Source organism: Ailuropoda melanoleuca, chromosome 16 (assembly GCF_002007445.2).
Source record: "Ailuropoda melanoleuca isolate Jingjing chromosome 16, ASM200744v2, whole genome shotgun sequence".
NCBI lineage: Eukaryota > Metazoa > Chordata > Mammalia > Carnivora > Ursidae > Ailuropoda > Ailuropoda melanoleuca.
In genome coordinates, this window is record NC_048233.1 from 87688375 (window position 1) to 87698389 (window position 10015).

General features: G+C 57.4%; 1 protein-coding gene across 1 annotated transcript in view; it reads left to right on the forward strand.

Annotated features, from left to right (window-relative positions):
- The window catches only part of ANO1 (anoctamin 1), a 274227-nt gene that overhangs the window by 113293 nt on the left and 150919 nt on the right, over positions 1-10015 (forward strand). Inside the window, exon 3 of the mRNA XM_034644849.1 lies at positions 5056-5187. Coding sequence (XP_034500740.1) covers positions 5056-5187 — 132 coding nt within the window. The remainder of the gene's footprint in view (positions 1-5055; positions 5188-10015) is intronic.

The window sequence follows — 10015 nt, forward strand, 5'->3', positions numbered from 1 at the left end:
CTCCCTTGGTCTTTGCAGTGAGCTCAAGACAAGTCTCGGCTTGGAACCAGGAGGCCGACCGCCTCCTCCAGGCAAGAGGCAGTGGGAATGGGAAGAGTGGGGGTCTGATGGGGAGAGAGGTTCGGCTTGGGGGGATGGAAGGTTCTGGAGACCGACAGTGGTGTGGCCCCACAGCAGTGTGCGCGCACTTAACACCACGGAACTGTGTGCTCATGAGTGGCTAACGGGACCTGTTATATCATATGCTTTTTGCCACCATTAAAAAATAAAAGTTAACAGTGAAAAGGTTGTTGAGAAGTGAGCTGGGTTAAAGAAAAATAGGAAGGAAATCTCCGCCCAGGAGGATCCCGGCTCAGGCTCAAATCAGGAAGTGGGATGTGGATGGCCGCAGAGGTCTGGGGAATGTGGGGTTTCCAGCCTAGAGCACAGGGCTCAGCATGGCTCCGGAGCAGGCTGTCTGGGTTCGAGCCCCCGCCCTGCACTCACTGCCCTGTGACTTCTCCTCTCTGAGCGTCAGGCTTCTCATCTGCAAGGTGGGAATGATAACAGCAGGGACTGCAGGGAGCTGATATTCATCAAGTCCTTGGAACGGGGCCTGGCACACAGTAAGTGCTGTCTTAGTGCTCGTTAAATAAACAGACTCCCAAGGGGAGCACAGGCAGGCGGCCCGCGTGGTCCAGGGGGCCCCTCTGCTGGTTAAGCCCATGGAGATAGACCCCCTTCGGAGGCAGGCCCTCCACGTCCACCATTGGGAGCCCCACGCGTCCACAGTGGGTGGCTGTGGGGAAGGCTGGGCTTCGTTTTCCCCAGCTCGAGGGGCTTCCTCCTGGGCTGTCTGCATGGCCCAGCCACTGAACTCTCTCCCCAGCCTCATCCGGGGCCCTCGGCCGTCGTGGGAGCCCCAGCCCACACAGGCGCTTTGGTAGGACCCCCTTGGAAGCAGCCCAAATGTCGATCAGTGGATGCTTGGGTCAACGAGCGTGGCAGAGCCATACCATGGGATGTTATTCAATCCTGAAAGGAAACGACATTCTGATATGTAACATGGATGACCTTCGGAAACATTACGAGAAAGAAATCATGTATGGACATCATGAAGAAAAAAAAAACAGTGTGAGAGGAGCAGTGACCGCATGGATACGAAATGTCCAGCTCAGGACAAGCCACAGAGACCAGGAACAGACTGGCCGTGGCTGGAGCTGGGGGAATGAAGGTGGGGAGAGCTGCCACGAGGTGAGGGGCTTTACTGGGCATGATGGAAATGCCCTGGAACCAGACAGTGGCAAAGGTCGCACAAACAATTCACTTTAAAATGGTTAATTTCACGTTATGTGAATTTCACCTCCCTACAATTGTGGTTTTTCTTTTTATTTTATCAAAAGACTCACTCACCCTGTCCTGCTGAGGGCAGCAGCCCAGAGCCCTGGTCTGAGGTGGCCACACCTGACTCATCACTCACTGACCCCCAACACCTGCCACGCTGGCCAGTTTCCACCTGCTTCCCCCGCTCTATGTCTCCTCCGGCCTTCGCCCTGAAGCCACCCTTCCCCTCTGCTGGCCTGCAGGGCAAGGGCCATTGCCAGCCCCGAGCTCTGTTGGGAGCGACTCCCACCACATGGTCCTGCTTGCCTTGACCTGAGCATGAAACGAACAGCAGCACCCCGCAAAACGAGCCCTTACGACTCGCCACGTTCTGGGCTGGAAGTCGGATCCTCTTTCAAGCTTAGCAAAACCTCTCGACGAAGCAGCTTCTGCCGAGGTCCTTCCCACAGAGGCAGACGGAGGTCCAAGAAGCAACTGTCAGAGGCCGATCCCAGCCCCTTTGTGATTCACCGCGAGGCCCCAGGCACCGACTGCCTGCCTGCCGGCTCTGGAATGGGGCCTCCTCTTGCCCATCTTGCACCCCACCCCCTGCCAACTCCCAGTCGGGGCCCTCCCCACAGCAGGGGCTCCAAGAACCAGGCTGAATTGAAAACAGGCTCCCTGAGATGACAAGAAGTCACTATTTGAACGACCCATGACCATGCACGTGTTCAGCGGATGAATGACGGTGGGGGCAGAGTATATGTGACCCTTGGGCATCTCCAGGCCTATCCGAGGGTCCTCCCGGGGAACTGGGGCAGGGGGAATACACTGGGGTGTGCAGAGGGGGTAGCTTTAGGCACGGTGACACGCAGCCGGTCAAGTGAGCTCTGGCCAGTCCTGAGCAGCGTTTGGGAGCCGTGGACACCCTGAGCGCTGTTGCCGTGAGTCATGTGCCTTGCTCAGCATCTCGAAGGAGGCCCCCAGAGTCTCCAGGGGGCCCCCAAGTGTGACAAGGCCCGGGCATCGGGGAGAGTGAGCCTGTCCCAGTGGGCTGGGCCTCACCCTGCAAAGCCTATTTTAAACCTGGGCCAACCCCAGGGCATGAGCCCTGGCCCCAGCCTCGCCGAGAGCTGCCTCCGCTCCCTCCCTCACCGCCGAAAAGGGAAACCATGTCCCATAATTACAAGGACGGCGTGGCGTGATTGCCGCCGTATCCTGTAATGATGGCTATGACAGAGGCATGCCACCTCCCCACGCCGGTCCACTTGCCCAGCTCTCTTCCTGATGTAAACATCTTCCTGACGCAGGCAGGGTGCTCCTGACAGCCGCAGGGGGGTCCCACAAAACGGGCTGGGGGCCCTCGGTGCCCCTTCTCCCAGGTCACTCTCTGCCTGCTCAGACCACGAGGGAGCCCCCCCTCCCCAGCCCTGCCATCCTTCTGGCGCAGCAACGTTTACCCAAATCGCAGCCGAAGCCAATCTGTGAAAATGAGCCGGTTCAGGTATTTACTAAAATATCTTTTTAAACTGCATTGGATCAGACATCGTTTTAAACAGTCTGGATCTACGGCCGCGTTTCTGCATATGTTGGCCTCAGCTGAAGGGTTTCACATCAGAGCACAACTTCCCTGGAGCCAAGGGGATGAAAAGAAGAAAAATAGCCTCAATTGGAATGAATCAACATCTATTAATGGCCGTTTAACATATTTCTGCTAATAATAATGCATTAAATAGTGTGCATTTTAAGGCCGGCTAAATATACAATAACCCATCCCTGCCCCCCAAAAGGTAAACAATGATGGTTAAAAATAGCCTTGGTACCTATTTACATTTTTTTCCCCCTGAGCTTTTTTGGTTTATAGTTCATCGTTCCAGGGGTTAGAACTCTAACATTTTCTCTGTGTATTTATACAACTCAGCTATTGCTGTGTGTCACATTGGCTATCAGACTCTTCCAAGAAAAATGAGTTTTTATCTCCACTCCTGCACAACAGTGGTTTGGGTCAGATGCAAAAGCTCCGTGAAATTCACGTGGCCCCAGCAAGGGCCCCTCCCCCCCCTCCCCCCGCACTGCACTTGATTTCCATCCAGCTTCCCCTGCCTCCCAGGGGCAGGCATCTGGGGTACCCAGCCCGCGCCTCTCTCGAGGCTTTCTACATGGGTTGAGCCTTCATCCACCTCGAACAAGAAACCCCACTGGGTGCCTCATCTCCCAAATACTTAGTCACAACTGAAAGCAAGATAAATACGAAAGACGACAGCAGGTGACCTTTCTCCCTCCCTGGCTGGGAGGAGGAGGGCTTGAATCTCCTCTCTGTGCTTAGCACTTTGGGTAGGGGGCAGGGAGGAACTTTCGGCTGGAGACCTTTTTGGTGGTTTTTCTGTTACTACTAGTGAGCGTTTCCGCCCAGAGCAGCACACAGGGGTACCAAAGCCAGCAGGCCAGTGGGGCTCAGGGAGGGCCAGTCATCCTCAAGGATGCATAGATTTCTTTCCTGTGAACAAAGTCCGGCCCCAAGGGTGGCTGGGTCGGTCTCCACCTGGGACCAGCCACAGCCGGGGGCTTGTGGGGTGTTACATGGCAGGTGGTCCGGGGTCCCTGGCACGGGCGGGCTCCTGGCGCCAGCCTGGCTCCTCCTCGGGGTGCGCAAAGTGTGAGATGACCTTTCAAAAGGCCAGGCTGCCCCTGTCCCGCCACCACCCATGCTGTGGTCAGGGAGCAGCTTTTGCCTTCTGTCTAGGGCAGCCCTGCCTCAGAGTTTATTGTGTTTATCCAAAGATGTCAGGGATGTGGGGTTTGCAGCCACAGGAGGCGCCTTGCCTGGGACTCTCCCAGCTCTCCGTGGGGACTGCATCTGTGCAGTCTGGGAGCATGCTGGGTTGTGCAGACCTTGCTTTCTGAAGAGGAGCAGGGCTGGAGACTGGCACCTGCCCCCCCAGCCCTCAGCTGGCCTGGGGATGTGGGTCAGAGGCCCCTGCCTCTGCCCCTGGCCAAGTTCTCTTTGCCTTGCTTAACTTGCCCTTCTCTTGGGGACAGTTCTCACTTTACCCAGATGCTTAAATTCGACATAGGCTGGGGTTCAAGTTCAGGCCAGGCACTTGCCCTGCAACCTCCCTATCTCCTTCCCATCCCTGGGCTTCCCTCCTCCTTCCCCGACAAATGGCTAGAGTGATGAATTAGGGTTCTGCCGCCGCCCGGGGGAGGGAGCCGAGTACTCTCCACTGACTCTGAACCCCGGCCACCCACGCAATCTGCCCGTGCAGTGCCCTCTTTCTCTCGCCCCTCCCCCGCCAGCACCCCTTCCCTGGGGCCCTCGCTGGGCGCGCCGCGCACGGCCCCCTCGGGGCCCCACTGGCCGCCCCGACTGATAAGACTGTCCTGGGCGGGTGGAGACGCGCCCGGTGGAGCAGGAGGCCGGGGGCGGGCCGGGCCCGCGGACCGAGCGCCGCTGCTCTTCTCCAGCGCCCCGCGCCCGCCCGCGCGGTGTCCGGGTGGCGACCGGGGCGTCGCGCTGCGCGCGGGGCGGGGCGAGGGCGGTGTCCGCAGGTAGCCCCGGGGGCGGGGAGGCCGGCCGGGACCCCCAGCCCAAAAAGCCCAGGGGGAGGAGCGGCGCTGCTGCGGTGCGCGAGGGCGGCCAAGTTGGGCTCTCCGGCGCGCGCGGCTTCGCGTCCTGCTTCTGAGAGGAGGAGGGGGACGGTCCCCTCCTAAGCTGGGCTCGACCCCGACCGTCCGAGCCCCCGAAGACCTCAGGGGGTGACTTCATCGCCCCCTCTTCTGGACGCCGCGCGTCCGGGGCGCACCGGAACCGGGCAGCGAGCCGCGCCATGCTGGAGGGCGACATCGACCTCGAGGGGTTGTCCCCCAAGGAAGCCCCCGCAGCCCGTGAGTATCCGGGGGCGGCGCGGGGGCCGAGGGACCCTGAGCGCGGCGGCATTGGCGTCGGGGACGCCCGGGGACGGCCGCTTCCCCGGGACTGAGGGGCGTACGGGGGCAGGAGACAGGGACCCCGGTGTCCGGTGGCGGAGAACGCCCCGTGCTGCTCCCTGGTGAGGGGCGGGGGAGGTGACTCGGTCTGCGGCAGGTCACTGGGGTCACCCACAGACAAACAGACGGCAGACAGACCACCGGGGGCCAGGCCGGGGTGGGCTGGGGGCAGGCATCTGCCAGGCCGGCCGCGCGTCCCCAGTCCCGGGAGAGCATCTCCCAGCCGTGCGGCGTCCACGGCCCCGGCGGATGGAAGCTTTTCGGATGTTTTTACAGGCGCTATTAATACACATAATATTTCCGTGCTATTCTGGAGATTTATTTGCGATATAAAGTAACTCCTGTGACTTGAAGTCATCATGGAAACTGCAGAGGGACTGCGGGGCGGGCGGGGGTGAAGGGGGGAGACAAATGAGGTTTGACTGGAGTTGGGAGGGGGAGTCCCTGACTTCCTGGGTCCCTCCCTGCACATAAATCACGACCCTGGATATTTTTATACCAATAACTTTAAAATAAATGACCCAAGCAGTGTTTCCTGGATGATTTCCCTCCCAGTTCAGAGGTTATTAAATAAACCCCAGAGCCAGGGGACAGTGGCAGGGTCTATACCCTGCGCTCAGTTTTATTTAATTACACAGCCGAGCTCCACCCTCCTGGAGCGCCCTGGCTAGGTTCGCGTGCCCTACAATCAGAATGCCACCTCGGAACTGGAAGCTGCTAACTATAGCATGGGAAGCTCTCCTTACTCCTTCTCCCTGCCTCTCCTCCCCCACCCCCTTTTTTTCTTTTTGGATTCCCATGGAGAAACTTATCTGACGTCTGCTCCTGAAACAGCCCAATTTGGCTTCTTTCTAGAAGTGACACTATATACTCATCAAATAAAGGGCCCAGGAGGAAGAGAGAGGGGCCCTGCCGGCAGAGCAGGGTGCAGGAGGGGGAAGGGGGAACCTGGCCAGGCTGGCCTGCCGTCTCGAGCACCCTCCTCGAGCTCATGGGTAGACTTGGCCCGCTCTGTAAGCAGCTGGTTACGTGAGCCCTGAACTCAGTGTTCGTGGACATCTAACCAAGCTCTTACGTGCACCTGGGCATAGAATTCAGCACTGCACACATTTACTCCTCCATCCAACACTGTGAGGTGGGAGCAGAATCATCCCCGTTGTACAGACAAAGACACTGAGACCATGGAATCAGGACACGATGGTTCCAAGCCCAGAGCCCGCTCCTGTGAGGCTCTGGCTGTCCCTTACCCCATTGCAGGCAGAATCACCCACAAGAGGGTACTAGCCGAAGGCCTGCATTTTGGTCCTTATAGGCTTTAAGTGGGGGAGTGGGCTGGGTCTCAGCTGTGAGGCTCGGGGAGCCCTGGTGGATCAGCTCTGTGGCATAGCTGTGGACACATTGGCTGCAGACTGCTCACCTGCCTCGGGGCTGGATGTGGAGGGAGGCTTTCCCTGCCTCCTCTGCTCTGGGCTTCGGGGCTCTCAGGTGTGAGACCTTAGGACTGGCGCCCCAACGTCCATTCCTGGTTTGGCCCCGGGGATCCCTGTCCCAGTGCAGCAGGCATGCGAGAAACTCGGTGACAAGCCCTCCCGGCAGCACGCCACTCTCGAGCTCTTTCAGTGTAACAGTGCTCCAGGGGCCACCATTGGCACTGGCGGGTGAACCCCACCTTGTCTGAACCGGAAGCTGTTGCAAGGAGTGAGTGCAGCCGTAGTGCCCATCCCGAGCCCCGGCTCCACTGCCTGCAGCCGTGGGACTTTGGCCAACGTACTTAACCACTCTGAGCCTTATGTGTACGTCCAGAGGTTTGCTGTGAGGATGACTTGAGCCTGGAGCCTTCTGCCTGGTGTCTCCGCTCTGCACGAGTCCTGGCTCATTGTCGCCTCCCCGGATCATCACCATCCTTACTACAAGCTCCAGTCCATACGACCCAGGTGTGAAGTCGTACCTGGCATTCCGTGACTTATCCTGGGACCAGCTCGTTCTCGCTGCCCTGGAGCAATTGATTGTACAGATGTCACTTCCCACTCTGCTGCCTTTAGCGGCTCCCTCATTACTTATGCACAGGATCTGTATTCATAAGCCCCTGGTCCGCGCCTCCCACAAGGGCAGGTGGAGTTAGGGTGCGGTGGAGGTGGGCATCCCTCCACTGGATCCTGTCTGCCCAGCTCACTCCTGGGCATACCTCAAAACCCTGCTGGGATGTCCCATGAGCCTGTCTACACAGACGGCACGCTGGGCACAGAGGGAGGAAGGGAGGGAGGGAAGCAGGAGAGAGGAGGAAGGGAAACTGGGGGGAGGGCAAAGGTAGCTAAGTTCTCCGAGCGGTCCCGCTGCGTGCGGGGCACGTGCAGATCCCGCTACAGAGCCTTTGCTGCATCGCCCTCTCCGTGCGCCGCACCCACTTACAGATGAGCAAACTGAGGCATGGAGAGACTGTTGAAAGTCAAACCGCTGATAAGTGCCAGAGGCGGGGTCTGCATCCCAGGCAGCCTGGCTGGGCGCCTCCGCACAGAAGGGAAGGGCGAGCTGTCTCCCGCAGCGTGCACTCACCCACTCAGCAAACAGTCCTAGATCGCCTCCTGGGTGCCTGGCACCGTGTCCTGGGGGTGGGGGGACAGCAGGCAAAGCCATGGCCCTTGTGAAACTTTCTTGACCATGGAGGAGAATTAAATATCCAACGTATTGGCTTGCAATATGTCCCACGGAGAAAAGGAGAGCAGGAAAGAGCCAAATGAGGGTCCGGCAGGAGGTGGGTGTGTGTGTGTAGAAACAGGGTGGCCAGGGAAGCCCTCATGGATGAGCACAGGGGACCACCTCCCTGAAGGAGACTGGGCAAGAGCATTCTGGCCGTGGGAACAGCAGGTGCAAAGCCCCTACAGAGAGCGGCCAGGGTCCCCGGAGGGAGGGAGCAGGAGGGACAATGCAGACTGTGACGGCCTCGGGCCACCTTAACCTCGAGGGGCCTGGGGCAGTGAGAGGGGAGGGCAGGGGATGACTTAAGTGTGGGCAGGATCCCTCTGGCTGCTCCTTGGAGAACAGGCCGAGGGGGCGAGGGCAGAAGCCGGTCCTGAGGCTCTCGCTGTACCCCAGGTAGCAGGTGCTGGAGCCGTGGGTTGGGAGGCAGGTGGAGGGTCAGACGCTGCGCGTCTGTCGCACACACACAGAGCGGGCAGGGATTGCCCACACAGCGGCTGTGGGGCTGGCGGAAGGGAAGCCTGAAGAGCAGCTGCGTGATTTGGGGAACAGGAAAAATAGGAGTTTTGTTTTTTTTTTTTTTCTGGAGTAGCGGCGAGTAGGTAAGGGAATTGCATTGGGGTTTTTTGTTTTTTTCTTTTAAATTGAGGTTAAATATACGTAATATTTTAATCATTGAAAGCGTACACTTCTGTCGCATCCCTTGCACTCACAGTGCTGTGCAAGTGTCACCACCGTTTCTAAAACCTGCCTTCATCGTCCCAGACAGAAACTGAACACCCGTTCAGCAATAGGTCCCGTTCTGCCCCACCCAGCCCTAGTTACCTCTAGTCTTGCCCCGGCCTCTATGAATTTGACTATTCTAGATACTTCCTGGGTGGAATCATGCCGTAGTTGTCCTTCGGTGTCGGGCGTGTTACACTTGGCATGTGTGTCAAGGTTGATCCACGTCCTAGCAGGTGTCAGGTCCACAATATCCCGTCGTAAGGAAGCACCATGGTTTGTGTATCCGTTCGTCCGTCTGTCATGGACACTTGAATTATTTCCACCCCTTGGCTGTTGTGAATGATGCCGCTGTGAAAACTTGCATACAAGTCCCCGCTGGTGTCCCGTTTTCTGTTCTCGTGGACAAACACCTAGATGTGGAATAGCTGGAGCGTGTCTTTATCTTTTTGAGGAACCGCTGTTTTCCTCAGGGGCTACGCCGTTTTACATTCCCACCAGCAGTGCACAAGGGAGTTCCCATGTCTCCACATTCTTGCCAACACTTGTTGTTTTGCATTTTTTTAAATTGCAGCCATGCTAGTAGGTGTGAAATGGTATCTTGTCCTTCTGATTTGCCTTGGCCTAGTAACGAATGATGTGTGCATCTTTTCATTGGCTATTGGTATATATTCTTTGTTTATTCAGTTCCCTTGCGTGTTTTAATGGGTTGTTTGCTTTTTGTTGTTGGATTGTAGGAACTCTTTATATATTCTGGACGCTAAACCCTTACAGTAAGTTACGTGATTTGCGTGATTTGCGAGTATTTTCTTTGATCCTACAGGCTGTCGTCGCTTTCTCAATAGTGTCCTCTGATGCACTTGTACATACAAAGAGGTTTTCTTCTGTGCTGTGATATGACTAATAGAGGACACTGTCTCGTGCCACTGCAATTTGATGCACAATCCACTTTGACTTGAACCGACACTGATGATCCCCCTTCTCTGGGCCAGTTTCAGTGCCCGGGGCTGGGGAACAGGATAGCCAGTCGTTGCCTGCACGGAGTTTACAGCCCATGTGGGTTTATGTTGGATTTACATTGTAGAAGCTTCCTGATTCTGTCTGAGTAAGCTGTGTGTGCAGAGGATGGTCCATACTGGCAGCCCCCCCCACCTCTGAGCTGCTGTCTGGAGGGGAAGGAGGGGTTCAGCTCTCACTTCCCTTAGACCACATACCAGATCAGGCTCAATGGATGGATTGGTGGATTGATGGATGGGTGGGTGGATGGATAGGTGGGTGGATAGGTGGATGGGTGGTTGGATGGATG